We start from the raw sequence: 25,012 nt of genomic DNA, 5'->3' as shown, positions 1-25,012 counted from the left end.
AGAGACAAATAAAGAGAGGGAATGAAGAGATGGGAAAAGAGAAGATAGAGAAGCAGAGAAAAGGCCTGACCTAGTCAAAAAATCGTGACCTTCCTTGACCTTCTCATCAAGGTCCACTCACAATGGAGTGTTTAACAAGCTAATCAGAGGGGCAGTGAATGGATGTTGTGAGAAATGAGCAGCACCTCAGGCTATTAAGCAGCCCCTGATTATTCCCCTCATTTGGGCTGACTGTCTCCCTTGCTTAACACAGCCATAATCAGCTGCTCCTTCACAAACATCCTGCCTGTGCAGCATGGTGGTGACAACACTGTAGTTTCATGGAAGGATTTGTCTTTTTTTGACACACACCCCTAAACTGCATGATGGCAATGTGTGTGTGTGTGTGTGTGTGTGTGTGTGTGTGTGTGTGTGTGTGTGTGTGTGTGTGTGTGTGTGTGTGTGTGTGTGTGTGTGTGTGTGTGTGTGTGTGTGTGTGTGTGTGTGTGTGTGTGTGTGTGTGTGTGTTGCATGAGTGATGCAAAGCACTGTGAAGGACCACTCACTGTTAATTATAAGCTGAATCAACAAAGTGCGATTTTGAGAAATTCACAAGGTCCTCCATTATTTGCTATTGTGGGGTAGTTTTGGTAGCACTGCTTTAGGTATCGTAGTCAGCTTTCTCAATTGTCAGTCAAAGAAGCGGAATAATATACTTAGATGACTGAATGTTGTCTCTCTAGAATGCCACTGTGTGCATTCTGTTTATCTTCTGACTGGATAGTATGCCGTGATGCAAGGGGTAAGCGGACCGCTGTAGGTTCGGCTGATCTGCAGATGGTGGCGTAGTATGGTTCAGTAGCAACAAGGGCAGTTGACATAGATATGGGACTACCGTATGTCAATGATGCATTGTCACATTGTCACATAGTGCATTGTCACATAGTTATCTGTGTATCCCTCAGGCTTAAATTAAAAAGCAGTAGAATGGAACTATTGCCTCAGCAGTGTCTACAGATTAAATTGTAGTTGTCTTTGGGTGTGTGAGTGGATATTCTCTCTGGGAAAAGGTGAAATAGTGTGTTAACACTCTTCAAGTTTCTCAAGGGCAGTTGAATAGAACTATGCACATATTTTTTTAGCCCAATTGGGAAACTCCAAACTCCAACTCCCATTGTCATTGTGGCACAGCACACAAGTGAACACTGCTGCACACTGCACACAATGCAATTGCATTCATGCCTCACACGTGCAAGGGGATAGCCCCCAATGGAGCAGTGCGGCGGGACGGCACCATGCTCAGTGTACCTTAGTCATGGAGGAGGATGGGGGAGAGCACTGGCTAATTACTCCCCCCCACCAACCTGGCGGGTCGCGAGTCGAACCGGCAACCTTTGGGCTACAAGTCTGACGCTCTAACAGCTTACCCATAACTTCCCTTATACACATTAGTCGTGTGGATTGGCACTGCCCTCACAATCCGATTCAATCACGATTCGGGAGGTAGCGATTCGATTCGATTCTATGCGATTTGATCCGATCCGATTAAATTCTACAATGCATTGCGATGAATTACATTTCTACTGAAAGCAAAGCAAATGTTTCATCAGTCATGATGAGGCAATACAAGTAGTCACAGACTGATCCAGACGGATACTGAAAACAGTCAATAAATTGTTGTTCAGTATCTATCAGTCTTGCAATGCTTTGAAGTAATTTTATTTAATTTAACATTCATTTGCTCCCGAAATATCCATGGAAGTAATTGAAACTTAAAAAAATTGCTGCATCGATTCTGGAACTTGCCGCATTGAATCGGATCGTCCACGCCCCGCATTGGATTGGATCGCCGAATCGATCATTGTTGACACCACTAATACACATATGCACTACATGCACATATATGCTACTGGATGGGGAACTATGGACTCTGCAGTGTCTAGATTAAATTGTAATTAGGTCTGTGAGTGGATATTCCCATGGGAAAAATGTTAGATAGCATTTTACCATTCCTCAAGTTTCTCTGGGAAAAAAGTATTGAATGCTCTGCTAGAGCAAAGAAACCCGTAAAATTGGCTATTTAGCGGGATGTGCCAAGCAGTTATGAAGTTCTCGGCAGAAGTGCCAGAAATGTATTACAGTTTCATTAGTCGGACTGGAGCTGCCTGCTTTGTGCTTTTGTCAGGGCCTGACATTATGTATGAACGGAGACTATTTAACCCATCAGCGTAACACACGCAGACAGCCTCATCTAGCTCTGTAGTACTGACAAGATCTCATGGCTGCTGGAGGGATTTACCCGGGGTCGACCATTTTATCGTCCCCACAACCCACTGTGTCTCTCTCTAGAAATACCGCAACAGCACATAATGATCAAATGACCTCATAACTATAATGATTTTTTGTTTTGTTTTTTTTTTCCAAAAAATGAATGGAGCTGTATCACAATTCTGGGCATTTGAATGTCTCAACTAGACACCAATCTTGCCCTGATGACTGAGAAGTAATTGCCCAAAGCAGACTTTTACAGCAAAAGAAATAGACTTTTATCCCCTTGGCCTGAAATCTTTGCCCAGTCATAGTAGATCAATAGCATGAAATGAGAAGCATAAACGAATTAACTACACAAAGTTGAAATGTTTATTCGCTGTCTAATTTCATATGAAATTACACTAGAAATTGATTAGCATAAATTATCTAATGTGTTTGGAAACCATAATTCACAAAATCAACAAAATTCATCGTTTAGGAAAACCATCGGTAATGATTGTGGAGGAATTTTCCCTGATTTTAGGTAGCAGCACAATTTATATCCAAGACACTCAATTCTTTTAAATATGTGCTACCCGTCTTTAATGACACCCATAATTCTGTAATGAATTGTATGAATTGTGAAGCTTCATGCTCATTAGAGAGGATAATTCTCTGAAGCTCTTTGTATTGCTGGCTGCTCATGAAGATTGGCAGTGGCATCTCCAGTCATCATTCATTCATGACACCACCCATCACATGACAAGCTTGAGGAAGACGCTTTCAGACAGACTTTTTTTGTTTGCAGTTGTTGACATTTTTTTCTCTCTAGAAATCCTCACATCGTTTTATGGAACATCGTAAATATATCATGAGTCCATTAGGGAGTTACCTGAAGTAGGTGGGGATGGGCTGGAGGGGGCAGAACCAATTTGTTCTCTGAACATCTATATAATCTTGTAGGTGGGCGTCACTGCTGCTGCTCTCTCTCTCTCTCTCTCTCTCTCTCTCTCTCTCTCTCTCTCTCTCTCTCTCTCTCTCTCTCTCTCTCTCTCTCTCTCTCTCTCTCTCTCTCTCTCTCGTCTGCCTGGCCTGCACAGCACCATGTAGTGGGCTGAGAGCTAAGCTCAGAGCGACTGCATGGGAAATTGAATAGAATTGAAAGTGAAAAGTGAAGCATTGCAGTGCAAGTGATCACAGGAAAGGAATATGTGCATAATTACACAGTTGTAGTTAGTGGAGAGGAAGTGGATGGGGCCTAACCATGGCATCTTTTGTGTGGCACACAGGGGATGTCTGGTTGGGAAAGCATGTGCTGTTAAGGTCACATTTGTTTTTTTTGTTTTTTGTCTTAGGTCTGCCTCATGTGAGCAATAATATACAGTATGCATTGCATGTGCCGTGCTGTCTTTGTTCGATGAGGATGATGATGATGATGATGATGATGATGATGATACCAGTGATGTAGTCTACTTTTTTGAAGTGGGATACTGTATATTCAAGCATTTTTTGAAGTGGGTATACTGTTTATATTTATGCTATTCTAAATAATGGATCAATCAATTTTAAGTGGGTATACTGAGGCCCCTAAAATTTAGAAGTGGGTATACTCCGTATACCTGCGTTCTACGTAGACTACACCACTGGATGATACTGCACTGATACATTTAAGGCAACTTTTTTTAGTCTCGGTTACGATAACTAGAGCCGAGAGCTGAACATCTGCAACCATCTGAAAATAGAAACCTCTTAAGCAACACTTTCAGAATGTATGTGTAATCCCTGGCCGGGGTTCGCAGATTATCACCCTGCTCTTATAGGCTGGAAGGCTCCACATGCTCACCAAATGCATTGTTAATGTGTAATGTCAATACACATAAATACACCACTCTTTGCCTACCGCCAATCCTAGTTCATCTGATATGCTCTCTCTCTCTCTCTCTACACCCTCACCCCAATGAAGGCCCATTAGGATATTATGAAAGCATGGGTGTGGCTTGATGATTATATAACTATTAGTAGTTTTTAATCTTTCCATGAAAATTAAAGTGCTTCTTTGGCTTGGTTGTGGTGAACAAGAATAAGAACGTGCACTCTATATTCAAGTCTTTATATAACACGAGAAATAAATGCTCTCCTTTCAATTAGAGGGAACAACACTGGGAGAGGCCACTTTTGGCCCCATGGTATGTGTGCTTACTAAGGCAACACACAATGTTTCCATACGAAACAAACTGCTGTTCTTCAGCCCTATCTGGCCTGGGCAGGGTATAATTAGGAGCTGAATGCTGCTCTAAGTCAGAGTGTGGTTTTGCGAGCATTTCCAAGGGACAACCAGTCTTGTGGTCTGTGGTTTTTATCATCAAATGCAAATTGCACAGTTGAAGAGGAGTGGCACTGACTCATAGAGTTTATAATATCCAGGAACCCGGTCCGCTAAAACATTCATGCGGTGTAATATGTCAGAAGTAACATATTCATGTTTTTTTCCAGATTGTGGACATGCCATTAAAAACAAGATTCGGTGGAGCTATAATTTACAAGATCCCCTTCATTTTTTGAAAAAGGAGAAAAAAAATAAGGGGAGCAAGCCCCAGGGATACCATTTTGAAAAGTGGCCAACAGCTAGGAAGGAAATGTTAAGCCTTGGTGCAAAGAAGGGCAAATGACCAGCCAAAAAGAAGAAAATAAATTAGAAATTCATCGCCATTCTGAAAATACAGTGACCGTTCAGTAAGAAATGTAAATATTAGTTGTGTATTATTTGTCATCCTTGTGATGAAGTGTGATATGCTAAGGAAAGTCTCACTTTATGCGGTTAACCCAGGGTAAATCCTCATTGGCCCTAATATGTACCTGCCACTGAGGACTGTTATTCACAGGTACCCTGCTGCACACAGAACGGTGTGCCCAATACAGAGGGACATTCAGACGAAATCCGATTCACGAAAAAGGATTGCAACACTTCAATGTCAATGAATATTTTTCCATGCAATAAAAGTGATTTAACGCGTGGTTTCTGTATCCCTGAATGACCCAGCAGCCTAACAGGCATGCAGAATTTTGTCGAAAAGAAGGATACATTTCCTCCCAGCGTGTTCAAAGCTCTGAACATTTCTAAATAAAACTGACACCACAAAATAAGTCTTGCTTAAGAAAACTGGCAAACAATGGAATGGAGACAAACAAAAGGCTTCCACAGTGTGCCCTCTGCAGCTTCTCTGAAATAGCTTGATTACTTGCCAAGTTCAAAGTAAACAGGACAAAAGAGCATGAGGGCATGACATGAGCGACTGTTATTCTTCTGTGCTTAGCATTTTTCACGCTGAAATTATGGACTTCTGTTGTGCTGTAAATGATCCACTAATCGTCCGCCTGCTGAATTTTCGAGCGTAATCCACCAGGGTATAGGGTTTGTTGTTTATGTGTAGATGGGAACTTAATATTTGAAACAACAGACACGGAACAGTAAATACCCTCTCAGGAAGTGGTGTGGTGCGCCACAACTGTTCCAAAGTGGTCGTATTGTGCAGAGCCCAGCAATACAAGAACTGCTGATGGAGACCACAGTCAGACGGTAACCCACTGCAACCCAGATATCTTCTACCACCACTCACTCAGGGGTTGGGTGAAGCAGAGACAAAACCACTGCTCAAACTAAAAAAAAGGGTCAAAGATATTCGTTTACGGAAAAGTATGCTATGATTTTGTCTGGTCACAGTGCAGCAAATGGAGGTGTTCTTTTTTGCTTGTTGGAGTGTGCGTGAGGTACTGCATGTGTGCATGTGTGTGTGTACAGTATGTGTGTGTGTGTGTGTGTGTGTGTGTGTGTGTGTGTGTGTGTGTGTGTGTGTGTGTGTGTGTGTGTGTGTGTGTGTGAGAGAGAGAGAGAGAGAGAGAGAGAGAGAGAGAGAGAGAGAAAGAGAGAGAGAGAGAGAGAGAGAGAGACAGACAGACAGACAGACAGACAGACAGAGATTCTAATCAGGTTCCATTTTTTGATATGGAAGAGCTTGTCCAGCTTTGTTGATGGCAAAGTGGGGTTTTGATTGTACAAGTGATGCATGAAGGTTCAATCAGTTGCAAAATGCAGGTTCACCGCGTACGGGCATGATTTACAGACATGCAGAACTTGATGGTCCGACATGTACTTCATGAAGAAAATGGCAATTACCCCATAGTAGAAGCTAGTTGGCATTAAATCTTTGAAGAGGCTTCAGAGAGAGTATTCTTGATACGGATATGTTCTTCCCTACTGGTGAAACAAGTGGGTTGGAAATCTATGAATATTAAAATTGCATTATCTAATAAGTAATTCTGGGCCAGAGGAAAAAAAATGGCCAGAGGGTTTTCATGTACTTCAAATTATGTATCTTTGTCAAAAGAGTTGGTAGAGCGTTACTAGTGTCCCTCAAAACCAACTGGTGCTCTTGGATGGGGAACAATGTTCAAAAAAGACAGAAGGAAAAAATCCTTGGTCCAGGCACTTCAGTTGGTTAATGTAGTAAAAAAATGTATCTTTGTATCTTTGTGTAGATGAAATAACTCAATTGCGTGAGTTCAGGCCTGCTGAGGGAACATGTGAACTGTTGTCTGCAGTCTGTCTGTGTGTGGAACAACTCTGTGAGTCCTGTGTCAGTGTGAGACCTGTTTAGCTGTAATCTGCTCTGCGCCGCCCCCACTGTTGGTCAAAAACAGCTAGTTCAATATTGGTTGAGGTATTTCCTCGAAAAGAGAGATTTCATGTTGGTTCTCCAGAGACCGGTCTTGAGGACAAACAGAGACATGATGTTCATTCAAAATGTGGCTTAACTCGGCAATGGCCAAGACTTATACATATATTTATATTCTGTGTATTTTTCTCATTTTGCTACTGGACTCTCGCCAGGGGTGCCTTAACAAAAAAGAGACTGTGTTTTTAATGAAATGCCATAAAGAAGAATATGCACGCGAAACCCAGTGAAAAGCAGTGTTTACTTTGGTGGCTGGGAGTTCAGCCAGTTGAGGAGGAATACGTTTCTAAAATAATTGTGAGGCGCAAGCTAATTACGTATGATCCCCGTCTTGGGACAGCTCAATCCAAAATTACACCTCATATCTAGATGGAAAGGCGAGACTATCATTTTACTCCGGCCCGCCTGCCAGGCGTGCAGCTCCCCCTGTCCGAGACAGCTTGGGGGCCACATGCCCCATGTCCCACCACATGCAACAAGCGCTCCTCTTCACAAGGCGCAAATTGGCGGTTCGTTTCGAACTGTGGGGCAGTGGAGCATTGTGCTGTGCCCTGTCTCCTTAATTTAATATTCATGCAGTGCTGCAGGCATCGCTGGCATTTGTCCAAGATGATAGGAATCTAATGCAATTAAGGCTAGGTATGTCAAGGATCTGATGCACAGACAAAAGTCCTGCTTGTACTCCATGGCTCGGTGGCAAACAAACCAAGCTCCATATATGCTCATCCTGTGTATCAGGAGCGCAGGCACACACATGTTCTCCTGACAGCTCATTCCAGAGCGAGTGACATAAATCCTCTAGAAAAGAAATGAATCCCGAGGTCACTTCCTGCCCTTGGTTTCCAAGGAGAGGGAGCGTGGGCAGTGCCTTTGAAGTCGTGGGATGGTAACCGCAGGTGACAAAGCAGCGCCGAAAAGACCCGGCGATTTGTTCTCTCAGATGACGGCTGGTTTGGAAGTCCAGATATAAGTGTCCCGTTTGCGCCTGGTGGGGGAGGAGGAGGGCCTGAAATGCAGCGGGGATATTTCTCACACCCCGAGTGTCCTGGCTTCCACCGAGCGCTTGACCGCAGAGCCCGTCTGGAGAGTCAGAGGCAGGCATGGGCATGGGCGCGTGCGTCAGTGTTGCAAATCTGGCAAATTGAAGAAGTATGAATATATTCCATCTTCAGACAGAAAAATAATGTTGATGGAAATTAAACTGTGGCATCGGATTTAGATATTCAATGCGTCCTTGTGTTTGTGTGTGCTTGTGTGTTTGTGTGCGTGTGCATGTGCGTGTGTGTGTGTGTGTGTTTGCACGTGCATGTGTGTTTATGAGAGAGAGAGAGAGAGAGAGAGAGAGAGAGAGAAAGAGAGAGAGAGAGAGAGAGAGAGAGAGAGAGCTTGGACCAGTTAGCAGGACGTTTTTAACGCCAGGTTGTTTCTTTTTCTCTTGAATTGACATGCATACTGTCGCACTTGTCAGTGATGTTGTGACGTGACAAGATTTATATTCTCTCTCTGGAATAGCCTTTGGAATATTCTATATTGGTGTAGCCAATGCAGCAAACAAGTTGTATCTCTCCTTGTTTGCTTGCGGTAAAATGTTGTTTCACCTGTGGTTTCTTACTATGCGTAGCCATAAATGTCTTCCCGCTCTGCGCCTTCTTTCACAGCACAGAATGTGCTTCCTTATTTCAAACCTGAAAGTAGAGAAAATATTGAAGGATGAAGTATTATGGTTTCAGGTGCTGTGGTTCTTTGGCAGTTATATATTTGAAAGTTCAATATTATGCTTTGGAAATACACTGCCAGGAAAGAAACAAAGAGTCCAACTTTACTGACATCAGGGGATGTTCTACAGCGCTAATTGGGGGCTGATGCTATGTTGCAGTTTGGTTGCTAAACCAAGTCCTAAATAGTACAAAAAAAGTGTCGCAAGAACTGTATGGTTTAAAAGAAAAGGTTTTTGAGTAAAGAATGGTGTACAGACCTTTGCGAGACAATTGATACTTTATTACTCAGACATCTTGTCAACCTGCCTGATACCCTACTCTGTTCTACAGTACCGACAGCCATGAACAATACAACATGGCTTTGCCCCGATACCACACGGGGATTACAAATATGCTGTTACTAGAATGGCAATGACCAAGTCGTAGTGCATTACTAAAGGCCCTATGTTACATCATAGTAATGTAGCACTATGGTAGCTATCATTTCGGTCACTATTACAGAGTGTCACCGGTGGAACTGCATGCATTGTGGGCCTACACATGTTTGTGTCCACCACTTTTTTCACCTGCTTGTTCCAGATGACCTCATACAGTAGAAGAGGACGCAGCTCTATCATAGGTGTCCCTTGCTGTCACAGTCTGAGTTACCCTTGGCACAGTGGGGTCCCATGGCCATAGGGTGTCCATAGGGTGCCCAAGCTAAGGCCCGACCCTGCTCACTGTGGCACTTCACACTGTGTGATACATCAGAGCTCGTCCTGCAGAGCGCACAGCTTGGAGGCGTAACCGTGTTTGACAACTTGTTGACACCCGCTTGACATTGCACCTTGGCGCAGGGCCGCAGCACAGGACATCACACTGGTCATTCACCAACATGCACAAACATGCCTCTACAATGGCTTTTTTAAGTGCTTGTGTCAGGGGGCTGAGGTTTAACACGGTCAGAAGAATGTGATATGTGCTTGTATGTCATGGCATACTGTATATTGGAATATAATGGCCATTGGCCAGGTATCAGTACAGTAGGAATGTTGATTTGTAGACATTATAACTCTAGCCAAAGCCTGAGTAAATGATGAAAGAAACCCCTAGAAACAGTGTTATCTCTCTTCTCTGTGTTGGATGTCATCGTGATAAGTAAATAACATCTGAGTATTCCCCATAAAACTGTTCCCCCTGCCCCTCCTCACTTTTATGATTGATACAGCGGGATGTTCTGCAGGCAGATGGCAACATTTCGGCCCATTTATGTTCAAGATTTATCAGCCCAGCTCTCCCCTTTTCTTAAAAAAAAAACGGTGGAAATTATGAATTATAAATTCCGCTATGAAACTCTGTTCTCATTATCATATACAAACATGGCCCTGCACAGTCCAGTTGAGAGTCACTCGGCCGTTCAAGCAGTAAAATAAAAGGGAGGCTATTCATTGCTTTCATTTTGGTGCGGTGGAGCAAAATATCCTATTTGCTTTTCATCAGATGGACATGTGACCTGACTTAAATTAGTAGAACTCAACACTTGCTGCCGACAGATGTAGGGAAAGGTATGGTAGCTAGAGTTCAGTAGCAAAATATTGATTTTAAACAAACAGCCCAAGGGATCGAGATGCTTACGTACGTACATGCAAGTTAGCGGCTGCGGTGGAGAGAGTGGGGGTTGGCACAGGGCTGTCCAGTTGGTTGTTGGCCTGCCCAGTTGGCATTCTCCATCACGGTGCGCCTGATTAGATGAATGCAGATGATCGGTGACATTGTGATTAGTTCCACGTGGCCCGGCCAGCAATGCCACGAGATAACGCAAAGAGACGTCTCTGTTTCCTGCAATCACTTAGCACACACAAACAAGCAAACAGCACAACAACAAACAATCTGTCTTCAAGCAAACAAGACAAGTCACACAAGCGCATCATCACAAACGACACAAAGACAGGGTGTGTACAGTGCGGCTACCCCTGTGAGAGTTGATGTCAATTTGCAGTCCGCTCATTGTTACGATGCTGGCTCTGTGCAGTGCTGAATGCATCTTGCCTGCTGAGTTAGTCACATCATCAGAGTCTCACACTGAGCCTTTCAACAAAGCCTACCCTGCATGTGATGCTGTTTCCCCAGAAGCAGCACCTGAGCAAATTCCCCCCCCGTTTGGATTCACCTGCTCTGACAGGAATATCAAGTTTGCTATCGCCTCAGCTGTGTACATGATGAATCAAGACATGATTGGATCTGTTTGGTGATCTTGCTTTCCATGAAGCACGGTTGAAATATATGAGCCACAAATACAGTTGCTTGTTTGACTTTTCTAATTTTATCGGGGTAACAAGTGTGTGTTGCATCTTTGGAGGCTGTGACCCTTAGTATGTGCTTCAGAAGGAAACTACCCGGTGGGAGCAGCCTTTGTACATTTGTAATATCTATAGACGTGTAACTGACATGTTTGTCAATAACAATTTGCCAGGATCACTTAAGTGTCAAATAACAGCACTTTGCCTGTCCTCACCATTTTAACACCACCATTTTAGATGACTACATAATTGCAGTAGAAGATTGCTAGTTTAATTTGCTCATTCATTTTTTTGTCTTCTTCCTCCTCTTCTTCTTCTTCCTCTTCTACTACTACTATTGCCCCCACCTCCTCCTCCTCCTCCTCCTCCTCTCTCCTCTCTGCAGGTGGATGCTGATGATGTCCTTACCAAGGAGGAGCAAATCTATCTATTATTCAACGCTAAGAGGAAATGTGAACGTGCCATCAAGTCCAAGCACAAGATTGCCGGTCAGTCCCGCTGTCAATATTAATACACCAACATGGTCCTGAAGGAAATATGCATAGAGAATTGCTTTTCACCCACACACCCTTCATGGCTAACTCCCGTTGCTGCTGCTGCTGCTGCTGCTGCCCGCCTAATTCAAGGTGACACGGAGCAGCAAGGTGCTATTTGACACACTGACTCTGACCCACGACAATGAAACCATACGTCTGTAAACAAGTGATTATGTAAGGCAGCCAGCTGTTTTAAGCCACACTCGTGCCTCTGTTCTGGCAGTGCTGTCTGGCCTCCCATTGTAGTGGCACTGCGGCTGCTCCCAAAGCAATATAGACAGGTTACAGAGGAGATACAAGGCTCGCTGGTATGCCTCGTCTTCCCTGCAGCAGGGATAAACTGACATTGATTGAAGCGACGCTGTCAAGGCATCTGGGATATACAGGATTATGGGTTGTGGTCTGGCGCTGATGGTTGTTAGCTGTGGGGAGGCAGAGATAGGGATGGATATGTAGAAGGTTTCTATTTGGTTTGACAGCTTGGTTTGTAGTTCTATTTTCTGGACCGAAGACTTTTAACTAGTCCTAAAACATGCAGAAAATACAAAATATCTGCCTACACTTAAACGGATGTAAAGCATATGCAATATTTTCTTTTGCATCATGCATACAAATCAATAAAATAAAACAATGATTTCTGTCTATTCCCACATGGTAGTGAGTTGGGCATCCTCCTCCCTCCTTTACCTCTCCAGCTCTTATCGTACCTCTTTTTGTCTTGAACGAGATACCGAACCCCTTAAGACACGGGTAAAATTGCTGTTACCAGAATGGCAATGACCAAGTCGTAGCGCATTACTAAAGGCCCTGTGTTATGTCATAGTATTGTAGTACTATGGTAGTTAACTTTTCAATGAATATTATAGCGTGCCACTGGAGGTATGGCGTGCACTAAGGGGCTACGCAGTATGACAAAAGTGGAAGGGATGGTGTTAACCCATTGATGCTGGATGTTGCATTGCGCAACATTGGCCTTGGCGCCTGGAGTTGCATTACGCAACATTCAGGCTCATGATATTTGAGACAACTTTATTGAAAATCTCTGCTTGTTTGAGATGAATGAACACATGCTAATGAAAGATGAGAGTCTTAGCGTTTAAATGCAACTTATAGCGTGTTTTTATGTGCTTCAAAGGAGATATTTAGGTTTTTATAGGTTGAGGGCAGCTTTTCTTAAAAAGGGCTCAGGCATTCAGCACCCTTTTTTGCAGGTGCCTTAGGCGTCAATGGGTTAAGTGACATCCTCCCTGATGTGGTGTATTGCATTCTCATCAGTAATGTCTAGTCCTGATTGCTATTGGTTGTATTGTATGGTGATATACTGTATGTTCTAAGATTCTAAAGTATAGAGTATATAGAAGTGTGAAATTGTGTAAACCAACTCTCTGTTACTTCTAGCTGCTACCATAAATACTCTCCCCTGTCACACCAATATTATTTTTATCAATAGTAGATTGCTGTGTTCAATTTATTATACCTGTGCTGCTTTAATCATTGTGTTGTTGACACCTGGTGTCATTATTAATGGCAGTTCAAAATGTGATATATTGTTTGTTTTGAAATTCAATGAAAATGTAAGTTAATGAGATCCGTAAAATCTGTTTCATCAGGAAATATAGATTGATTATGGCATGTGAAGAGAGAGAGAGAGAGAGAGAGAGAGAGAGAGAGAGAGAGAGAGAGAGGGAGAGAGAGCAACACACACACACACACACACACACACACACACACACACACACACACACACACACACACACACACACACACACACATACACACACGTACGCACGCACGCACGCACGCACGCACGCAAACACACAATACCCTCCTCACACGTGGTTTTCGAGTTGATCTGATCTGAATTGGTCCTGATCTGTGTGGTAAATGGACTCTATTATTGCCTCCACTGAAGAATGCATTAAATCTCCTGTACACTCTCCTCAGGTCAGGTATTATAACATTTGTTGAAATTTCTGAATTTTCATTTCCTTCAAAATACTGTGGAGTTGAGCTGATGATGGCTTATGACTGCTGTTCAGCTCTTTTTCTTACTATTTGATTCTAAATTCTCTCCACAAGCACTTATCTTTAAATACATAGTTTAGATCCATCTGGAGTTTTTTTTTACTTATTTAGTATATTCTTGTTGTGGTCACAGTTTCTTTTTACCCACAGTTGTTTTGAATTGTTCCAAAATAACCCGTCTTTAGTGGGCTATTGTACGATCCTTACTCTGACTCAGTTATTATTTTCTCTTCAACTTTGGTTTATTCCGTGCCAATTAAATTTGAAAACATTCCTCAATCATTTTGTGGGAAGCCTTGACAGTTCTGAAAGAATCGTTTAACAATTGTTTGTTTTCCAACAGCTAGAGGCAACTTGGTTTGGGAAACGAAAATTTGATTACTGTCTCTCAGATACGAGCTGTCCTCATTAACACCCCATCTCTTACCCAATCCCATGAGTCCTTTTTTCCCCCTTTTTCTGTTGTTTGTTTTAAACCTTTGTACTACATTGCATACACAAAAAAAGTGAAGGGTGTCCTGTGTTAAAAGCAAAGTGAATCAGTTAAGGGAGCACACGGTCTTATGCACTGCATCAAGACGTATTGATTTGAATGGTGGCGGACAGTAAGGCTGAGCAGAGCCACCTCTCGCACATTACAGCCTTTTAAGATCGCAGTCCAGTGGCCTCATCTGAAGCCCATCACGCCTAATACTTCCTGACATGACTTGCATGTCGCGACAGACACAGACAGGCACTCTGCTTTTCCAGGTATCTGAGCTTACTTTTCCACAGGGTAGCCATCTTTTTTTTTTTCAGTCGCTCAGTTTGAAGCTGGTCTATTTCAGGGCAAAGGTGGAAAAACCTCAAAATAGAGGGAGAAAAAAAAGAAACTTCACAGTATTGGATCTCACGCGTGGGCCGTCAGAACATGAACACATCACTGTACTACAGTAGTCATCATGTGCCCCAGACTGTGCCACTGCTGCAGAAGTGATCCTACAGAGCGGGTGACATTTCTTTTTCACGACTTCTGTGCTTCCTCATTTGTTTCCATGGTGAAATGCACTGACAAATGGCTAATTGGACTAACTCAGACTGTTGATAGGCACAGGAAGGGAAACAGAGAGCAACATCTACTGTTTGTTCATTTCATGTCGGAAGACAGAAAAATAACAGAGTCCAAGGCTGTGGGCATTTTGCAATTAAGCTTCCTGAAATAGATAAATCCAGTGGCCTCATTCGTTTGTCCTTTTTGTAGCCTAACAGGCTTAATCAGAGCGCTGTTGAATTGGGCATAATGTAATGTATCAGCATCCCTGCTCTGTTCGGATCGACCACGTCTGGTCATGTTCAACATTGGATTCATCTGCTCATCATCTGTGTGAAATAAGGCGTGTAGACACAAATTTAGCATTTTACTGCTGTCATACTGTTAGTTTTGCCATAAAGTCTCTGATGCAAGAAGAAAAATGAATTTTACTACCTGGTAACGCCACGTCAACCCATTGACTCAATATAACCTGGGTGTTCACTTTTTCCCTGAAGAGAGTCGTTTCCCAAAAATAACACAATTCCTCCATCTTTACAGCAGAGAGTGCTACGCATCATTTCAGGAGAGACCCAGGGTGTGTTTTTGCAATGTGTTCAGACCGTGACTCTTTGTTGTTCTGCTCATTTCATTTTCACTTACATACTATTTGACCTTATGTGCAAGTGATTTGCTTTTCTCATTGGTGTTGCTAACGCACAAAGACAGAAGTGGGATTTCAACACATTTACACTGTCCATGCACATGTATGTTAGAGCTACCTGTAGAGACTCATGTCTCTGTAGTGGGAAGTGGGATTTCAACACATTTACACTGTGCATGAACATTTGTGTTACCTGTAGAGACTCATGTCATGTTTACATTGAAGTGACAGATCTGATGTGTACAGTGTTCTTGAAAGTAGTTGCATTGTGTTTCATAAGTGGCATCTTTGTCAATAACCAGTATTTTGTTAGTCATTAGAAGTATGTAGGTTTGCAAGTGGGACATACTGTAGTTCTAGAAAGCTTGTCAGCATATTTAAACTTAAAACCTTTTTTTTCACCTAATTCCCCATTTTTGGGAATATACATGTATATGTACAGCTCCAGGCCACTTTATTAGAATAGCATGAAAAAGTTGATTTATTTCCATAATTCCATCAATAATATTAAACTGTCATGGATTGTAGATGCATGGCCCAGTTGTTTAACTATTCCAATCATTCATTTTTTTCTTTTTACATATTTTGACCTTCCAGCTCAAAAAACCCATGAATTGGGGAATTCGCATCATTAGAATATTGTAATAAAATCACAATTTTCTTCATCAAAATTCGTTTCACAGCAGTGCACATCAAATCAGTTGAAATTTGGTACTTTCTACATAACATGCAATGTTCAATACTTGATTAGGACTCTCTCTGTCTTAATAACGGCCATGATGCGTTTAACATTGAAGTCAATGGCAGAAACAGTGCATGGGAGTAATGGAAGCCCAGATATCCTTGATGCTTTGCCGTCAGCTGTTCTTGTTTGTTGACCTGGTGTCCCACACTTCACTCTTCAATATACCCGTAGATATCCATGCTACGTTTTGGTGTTAACTCACCAGTTTCATTCTAACTCACCAAAAATAAAACCCCATTCATTTTCAATGGGGTTTCATTTCTGGTGACTACTGATATGAAATGAATTTTGATGAAGAAAATTGTGATTTTATTACAATATTCTAATGATGCGAATTCCCCAATTCATGGGTTTTTTGAGCTGGAAGGCCAAAATATATAAAAAGAAAAAATTGAATGATTGGAATAGTTAAACAACTGGGCCATGCATCTACAATCCATGACAGTTTAACATTATTGATGGAATTATGGAAATAAATCAACTTTTTTATGCTATTCTAATAAAGTGGCCTAGAGCTGTATTTGTAAGGTAGATGCTTGCCAAACTAGGAGTCAGTGTAGCGTTGTGCACTGTGACCATACAGGTGCACCGTGCCTGTGACCGTTCCCCATGTGGCTCCTCTTGAGTGCCATTCTGGGGTGAATTTCTCAAAACCAAAGTTGCTAACTACATTAGCTACTTTGCTGTTTTCAATGCATGTTCCCATTAGCAACTACAGAAGTTGCTAACAGGCTAACAACTTCTCTTTTGAGAAACTCACCCCAGGGAAGCAGGCAGGAGTGGGCAAAGGGGGCAGTTGTCCCAGGCCCAAGGACAGAGGCGGCCCAGAGTTGAGTTTCAGACGACATTGTCCAGGGCCCCGGACAAAGCTATCAGGGCCTATTAGCCCTGCTACTATTAAAATGTCGGTGGAATATGTCTGGGCCAGGCTGGCAGGTTGAGAGGGGGCGAGAGGGGGTAGCAGTGTGATCAGCAGGGGAAGTGTGTGTCGTTTGTCAGCTCAAGCAGCCAGTGGAGTGGAAGGGAGTGCTCACCCCACCGCCTGAAGATGCAGCCAGGGACAGGGAGGCCAGGCCTCACGGCAGAGATGTCACCCGGAGCCGAGCCTGTACCTGTCTGCACTTGAATGAGATGAGATCCAAACTAACTGGCCGTGTCCTTATGAAGATTAAAATACAACCTAAAACTAACTGGAAAATATAGAGTGACTTACGGGTAGATTTCAATAGCTGTGGAGAAATTCCTTTATTTCTCACCAACCTGCATATAACTGGCATTATAAGTGAAAGGTGCTGTGTTGTTTAGTTCATTTAGACAACGTTCCTGTCATTGATTATATAATTTGAAAATGTATTTCCCTAAACTGTGGATGGAGGTGCTTAAAACTGTGGCAGTACTTTGGCTAATGATAGTTTTATCTACCCATACAAACCTTGAATCCACTTTGCAAAACCTCACCGCAACTGATTGATTACTGTACATGGTGTGACTAAGACAATGCTGCAAGGATTGCAGACACAGAGCTCCGGAAATATCCATTGAGCTTTTTTATGCCTTTAAGTGTTATTTATGTTAATTTAGATACTGTAACAACAAAGTCAAAAGTCCCGTAAGTCAGTAAAGGAAGAATACATTGATGAATCTGCACTGAGAGATCAAGATGAAAAGATTAGGTTATTCTTAAATTGTGGGCCTGGTCTCTCTGGTGGGCCTTGAAAGTATTCCAAGTGGGCATTGTAATAGTCAAAATATTTTGTGTGCGTTACCGTTGACTATTTATTTGAGTTTTATTGTTTATTCGATCAGAGGTGGGCCCCAAACATTTTTGAAAATGTCAAGTGGGCCCCAAGTTGTAAAAGGTTGGGAACCCCTGCTGTAGATAAAACAGAGGCGGCATTAGTGTCAGTTTTTGGCAGTGGCAGCACCTTTCGACACAACCTGGCTGTGAAGTGAGCTTTTGGGAAAGACGGGGAGGTCACAGCAGCAGCATGTATGGACCAGTGGGCTGAGGATAATCTAGGCTTCATAGCAGATAAACTTCACAGCAAGTCGAGCTTTAACACAGCTGTCACATCAGACAGAGTGCAGCACAACTCTGTCCAAAATGAACAGGTTGCAGTGTTCATCTGCACTTGTCTGTTTTCAGGTACATCTGTATACCTTTGTGGCTACAGGTAATCACCAGACTGGAACAGTTGGGGATATATGAGGACATGGCTGATTGCACATGTTTCTCACAAGTTAAATGAAGCTATTTGTGGTCTTTACCTTACTCACAGCTTCACAGCTGATGTGTTCTTTCTGGCGTGTGTGTGTGTGTGTGTGTGTGTGTGTGTGTGTGTGTGTGTGTGTGTGTGTGTGTGTGTGTGTGTGTGTGTGTGTGTGTGTGTGTGTGTGTGTGTGTGTCTGTGTCTGTGTCTGTGTCTGTGTCTGTGTGTGCACGTGTGTGCGCACACGTGTATGTGTTTGTTTTGGTGTGCGTGTGCGTGTGTGTGTGTGTTTGTGTGTATTTGTTTGGGGGGGATGGCGAGGGGGGGGGAGGTAACACCCTAGAGACCTGAGGATGGCAAACTAGCTCTTATCTAGTGGCTGTTTTCTGACCCCTTTTGGAAGGGTGCACACGTCTGCCTGATCACGACACATTTAGGAGCATGAGGGAGGCTTTTCCTCCTCCATAAAACCCGGGAACAGAGGAACCACAGGCTGAGCTCTCACAGATGGTGGCTGAGGCTTTAACTGAGTGCCAGCCATTTTGTCATCCTAAATGTTCTTTGAAATGGACTATGTGTGTGTGTGTGCCGTATGGTAGGCTTAAAGGAAAGACCAGAAGAGTTCTTGCCTTCAAAAACAATGCTGCCCTCACTTCAAGTGTGCAAATGACCTCAGTGAATATCGTATAACAGAAAGACTGCGTTTCTATGGCCTTACGATGGATTATAATGTGGTTTCGACTTACTGGTAGCTCTTAAATCCTGTAACAATGAATCACTCGCAACATAGTTGTGTTAACAAATACATTTTTATGTGCCTGATGTGCTAGGTATTAAGTATTTTAAATGGCCATAGCTGACATAATATAGTATATTGCAAATATTTCAATTTGATTCCATGGACTGCAGTTCTTTTTTTTAAGAGAAGAACGTTTGATCAGAAGACGTCATTGGTAGCTTAGTAAAACAGAAATGTAGCTACTTGTGCATTATGATACCTATGCTGTGTGTTTTGCTGGTGCAGTCACATGTACTTATTTTGGCCCCTTGACTACTTTATCTACAAATGTGTGGGTAGTGTGTATATAGTGTATATATTTTATAAATTGCCAAAAACTGTTTTTTTCTTTGTTTTATCTTATATGTAATGATGAGATACACAAGGCCGCTTCATCTCTACACATATAGGCCAAGCCATGGGATAGATATTATAGCTATTAATTTCAATTTCATAGTAATTGATTTGTCATATTAGCACCCAACCCGCTGCCCTTTTGTACATCCACATTGTTTTTTTTTTTTTCGTTGTTTGTTATTGTTTTAATACATTCACTAGTCATGGTTGAATTCCCCTCCACTGTCAACACAATTTACACTCTGACTTGTGTGTTTTTTGTCTCCAGGTGTTTACAGTGATGTAATGATATCCCAGGGAAATGTGTTTCCTGCGGTTTAGCAATATTGTGCCCATCTTGTAAATTCACCACACATGCTAATAATTACACTGGGTAAGGTCACAGGCCCAAAAGGAGAGAATGCGTCTGCCGTGTTCTATTTACTGCTAATTGTTACAGCTGCTTACTGTTACCTACTGTTTAGAAAATAAAATCTGCCAGGTTACATTGTGATGTTAAAATGTTTTTTTTCCATTTCTAGTTAGGCTGACTCATGTTTGTGTCTGTGGGCCAGAGACTTCTTAGAGTGAGGGGAGGAAATGAATGCCGTGAAATGCGATTCCTAATGTTCATACTATTAGCTTCCTGGGGACATGCTATTTGTCCTGGGAAGAAAAGGATGTAAAGGGAAATAGCCTGTGGTGGGTAGGATTAAAAACCCTACCTTCTTCTCCTCTCTCTTTCTCTCGCTCCCACTCGCTCTCTCTGTGGACAATGTGCTGCTGGATGTAAATCTGTGATATCTTTGGCTTCCTCCCTTTGTTGTTGGTGCTTTTTGCAGCGCCGGGCCACCCCTGGAGCCTTGTGTCTCTCAGGCTGTGGTTAGCCCCACTATTATTAGAGCTGCCGAGTCGTGATGGATATTTCAAATCGTTTGCACTGTGTGGCATGAAATTAGCAAATAGTTGTGAGTTGATTTTAGCTATTCTAGTCATTGGGGGGAGGAGTGGTGGCCCAAACCTCAGCCAAGGCCGGGAGCCTGCTGCTGCTGCTGCTGCTGCTGCTGCTGCCGTGTGCTCCAGTGAAGTCCACTTATTTATTATTATTTCGAGTTTGTGCCTTGGTCGGGTGCTGCAAGTCTCTCTTACTTTCCTGAAACAAGGTTTCCATTGAGAGAGACACTGAGGTTTGCATGGGTCGGACAGAGGAGGGATGTGGGTTTCAGGCCCAAGACTCTGCCGTGTGTGAAAATAGCTCGCGCTCAAACTCTGTGGTCTGGCCCGTAAAATAACACCAGCAATCACCATAAAAGCCTGCATATATCAAAACGCCACACAATATGTGTTATGACATCTGCAGTTCTGAATCAAACGTGAATACAGCGAGGAAAAACATTATTAAAAACCCAAATGACATCATCAATAGCCTTGTCCCCCCCACCCTACCGGAGGTACAGTTATATTTAAGTCGTAGACGTAGACTACAGAGGAAATTGCATCGCGTATATGCTAGGGCTGACATTGAGAGCCATAGTTCAGTAGGTGGTCTGAGTATATGGGAAAATTAAGCACCATAAAAAGCAGGGGTTATTGTTTGACTAACATAAGTTGTGTTATGGTCCACGAAGGGCCATCTTTCATGACTTTTGAGCCCTGTCAGTTCACTCTCTAATTAGGGGCCGATCTGCTAAGTGACAGGACATTTGGATTCCATACAGACAGCATAGCGTCATCCCCTTTGATTCCCGCTTTGAAATCTGTGATTATAGGCATGAGAAAATAATGGATCTACAGCAAAGACTGCATGGTTAAGTTTTATCCTTAACTGGTTATTTGTGGTGAGACTGGGGCAGCTGGTTTCAATAACAGCCATGGCAAAGCCAGGAGTCAGGCTTGGCCAGCGTTTCTGGAGATAAAAGCCTCCCACTCATCAAGGGTATAGAATCTCTAAATATACAATGGCAGTCACTAAATGTGAGCACTTTCAACATATAGGAAAGGACTGTTGAATCTTAACATTTCTAGAGCTATGAAGCTACGTATGTCTTGAACGGTATTTGTGTGTGCACGTGTCTATGTGTGGCTTTTTTCCTTCACTTTTTTATTGCAAGAATGCGTCTTTAAAACCATTATACGTATTTACTGAAACCTTGTTAAACTCTGAGGACATTTTAAGCAATTGCTGCATATTGTCTCATTTTGCTTAACTGTTTATTCCTCCCAACATCTATGTTTTCCACAGACTTTTTGTCTGGAAAGGAGAACAAAAGTTAAATATTGTTTTACTGTTGTTTGCCTGTTGTTTGTGTGGAATGCTACAATCTGAATGCTGGAAAAAAGTAGGTTATAGAAGAAAAATGGGTTGTTGGATTCTTAACTGTGTGATGTGATGGGAGTCTTCTGGTTGTGCTGCAATAGTCTCTTCACCGCAGTGTTTTGAACCGAGAGCGAAGAGATACCTTCATGGCAGTGTTGCTAGCCAAACGACATTCCTCACCTTTCACCTCTTCCAGACAGCACACGCTGCATGATAAAGGGCCGCTGCCAAGTGCTGGCGTGGAAATTGAACATAAATTGCAGCTTTACGTGAAAATGGCGTTTAGATTGGATCTTTATGTATAGGCAACAATAGTGTCCGCTGAAGGATATTGTGTGCTGTGTTTTGTGAGTAGTACTCCTTTTGCTGTGATGGGTACTTAGGCCCTACAGCAGTGTTTCCCAACCAGGGGTACGTCGTGTACCACTAGGGGTACGCGAGCACACTGCAGGGGGTACTTGGAAAAATGCAATTGCATGGATCAAACTGCAATAGAAAAAGTGATGTAAAACATGAGTTAAGGGGGTACTCATGGCAGAACGAAAAGGCGTAGGGGGTACATGAGACAAAAAAGGTTGGGAAACACTGCCCTACAGCGCACCAGGCTGAAGAGTAAAAAAGGCCCTTAAGCGATCCTGAAGGGATTATTTGCCTGTTGTGCTGATTGTTTGGGCATTGGCAGTATTTTACAGAACTGTTCAAATTGCACACTCATTGTCAGTCATGGCCTCAGTGACCACTCTATAGCAGGTCAGTTTGGCTCAGCGCAGCAGGCAGCGTTTTGAGGTTTGAGTGGTATTATGTCATCACATGCCACACGCAACATGACATAATTGACTGTGCCATATACTGTACATGCTTCTCAGACACTGAGCGTTATAGATTCGGGTTTGTGCGTAATACTATTTTATTCATCATTGATGCTTTTATATGGGAAGTATGTGAAGTATTCTCTATGTCTGTTTTTTTTTTTGCTTTTTAGCCGCAATGATGCATTCGAAAATGTTCATCGGGCTACAAGCACTTTTCTTGACCTCAACATAAATATGCAGATCAACACAATATTGTTTTATTTGGTTAGTTTTGTCTAGCCTGAGCTTTAGAAAAAAAATAGTACACACCAGTTTCCCATGCCATCGATGATAAATCCTTTGTGGTCTTAAGAAGCTGATGATTGGCTATGGGACAATGTTGAGATATATAGGCGACAGAGGCAACTGCTTGCAATAGTGATGGTTAACCTCAACTCCACAAGAATGGGCTTCCCAGAGCTCTGTCTGCACACTGTCCCAGACGTTTGTTTTGATACCCTCACCTCAATTTGTGTGTGTGTGCATGTGTGTGTGTGTGTGTGTGTGTGTGCGCGCGCATGTGTGTGTGTGTATGCGCACGCGTGTGTGTGTATGTGTGTACGTGCGTGCGCGCGCATGTGTGTGTGTGTGTGCGCACGCGTGTGTGTGTGTATGTGTGTACGTGCGTGCGCGCGCATGTGTGTGTGTGTGCGCGCGCGCGTGTGTGCATGCGTGCGTGTGTGCGTTGAGGCCTTAGGTGGCCAAAAACCTGACAAGAACAACAAAGATGTGCTTAAAACCCTGTGAATACTGTTGCTGCCCATATCAAGATAATGATTTCACGACCCTGCCTGTGCAGTACCTGACTACCTGCAGTCACCAGACTATATATCTGCTGAAAATGAAACGTTCCACCCTTTGCCTTGCTTCCGTTGCCAGTGCAGGCAGACAGGGTGTCCTGCAATAATGTGGTCATGATGACCTGTGTAGTGTAGTGCAAGAGTTGCACTCCTATTCTAAATGTAAATCTGCTCCCCTGCTAGAGGGCTACTGCCTGCCGGAGTGGGATGGGATTGTGTGCTGGCCGGAGGGACCCCCAGGGAGGCTGGTGTCCACTTCCTGCCCGGATTACGTCTACGACTTCAACCACAAAGGTAACTTTGCACGCAGACCTATTCGTATCTGTATGTGTGTCTGTCTGTTTATCTGTGTGTTTGTTGGTCCATGTAATCTCCTCGTTGTTTGCAGACTTGGCAGCAGGAGCTGCAAACTTGTTGATCCTCGAGATAGGACTATGTAAGGAGTAGTCTAAAATAGGCCAAGTTATTTAATTTTCCATGAAGACCACTTCAGGAGTGGTGTTTTGGTGGACAACTCCAACTCCTTCACTTTTGCACAGAAATATTTTCGTTCTACAGTGTGTAACTGTGATAATTGCTATGGTCCATCATTCAATATAATGTGTTTTTTTATCTAAACATCAGCAATAAATCACTCATTCCATTTCTCTGCAAAGTTTATAGTGATAAAGTAGCAGCTGAACTTGAAATTACACTGCAGATACAGTATGAAGCCCTTCAGAATTCTCTCAATGTGTGAGTGTGACTTTGCCCTTGGAGTTTGTGTCTGAACGGCTCAGCCTTGATTATTTTTACATGGACAGTTTATTCATTATTATTAAGCTTTCCCCTGCTGAAGCCAGAACATCTCCATTCCAGGTGTATTCTTATTGCCCACCTTAAGTGGTTGTCCTCCTAAGCAGCCTAGTTTTGATTTTTGCATGCCTTCAGTTTATTTCTGTTCAGGACAGCCTTTCCACTGCTGAATTACATGTCTGGCGTGCACTGTAATGTAGTGAAACATACGAACAAATGTGAACGATCCTTGTCAGAGGCATGTTGTTCATCAGAGTCTACTTTCTTTCTTCGCACAGGCTTTGCATATCGCCGCTGTGACTTTAACGGAACATGGGAGCTGGCAACCACCAACAATAAGACATGGGCGAACTACAGTGAATGCGCCAAATTCCTTGGCCATTACAACCCCAATGAAGAGCGGGTAAGATTTGTTATTCGCAGTTATCAGTTTCCCTTGTAACATACTCATTGTCTTTTTCCATTTCATGTTTTCAGTCATACCTTTACCCCCATCCCAATGTTGTGACAGGAAGCATCCTCTATTGCTATTCCTGGTGAATGTGGCGCTTGACAAGCAAGAGAGCTCCTTATAGTGCTCTCTCAGTTCTCCATCTTGAGCAGCTGCCCTTTGGCGTAAATTATGCACAATGGACGTGTCTAATAGACCGCGCGCGAGACGGGAATGATGCAAAGAAAGCAGTGACTCATATCCTGGGTTTCTTTTTTTTCATGTGAGCACATCTACAGGGATGTGGCATCTTGCACTGAAGCCACAGAAAGGACTATCAGACACCGTGAGATGCTCGCAGCCTCGATCCAGCCCATAATGAGCCTTAATTGAGAGTTTACTCTTTTGTGAGGCACTGACACTAGTTATGTGGAGCTTTCACGGATGTCTCTCTTATTGGTTTTGGAGAGCGCAGTTGTGTGGAAAAAAAGCAGCTCTAGTACGTGGAATGCCACCATAAGGTCCCCTTGGAAAAAAAATACCACTTCAAATGGAAA

General features: G+C 42.9%; 1 protein-coding gene across 2 annotated transcripts in view; it reads left to right on the top strand.

The window, feature by feature from the left end:
- pth1r (parathyroid hormone 1 receptor) overlaps positions 1 to 25,012 on the top strand; it is a 59,582-nt gene that overhangs the window by 13,450 nt on the left and 21,120 nt on the right. Inside the window, exons 3-5 of one of the 2 annotated variants that reach the window (XM_063219319.1) lie at positions 11,345 to 11,447; positions 23,414 to 23,524; positions 24,304 to 24,428. In XM_063219319.1, coding sequence (XP_063075389.1) covers positions 11,345 to 11,447; positions 23,414 to 23,524; positions 24,304 to 24,428 — 339 coding nt within the window. Of the gene's footprint in view, positions 1 to 11,344; positions 11,448 to 23,413; positions 23,525 to 24,303; positions 24,429 to 25,012 lie in introns of those variants that run through there. The other variant, XM_063219320.1, reaches the window with a different exon arrangement.

Source organism: Engraulis encrasicolus, chromosome 16 (genome assembly GCF_034702125.1).
Source record: "Engraulis encrasicolus isolate BLACKSEA-1 chromosome 16, IST_EnEncr_1.0, whole genome shotgun sequence".
NCBI lineage: Eukaryota > Metazoa > Chordata > Actinopteri > Clupeiformes > Engraulidae > Engraulis > Engraulis encrasicolus.
This window is presented reverse-complemented; position numbering and strand designations above follow the sequence as displayed.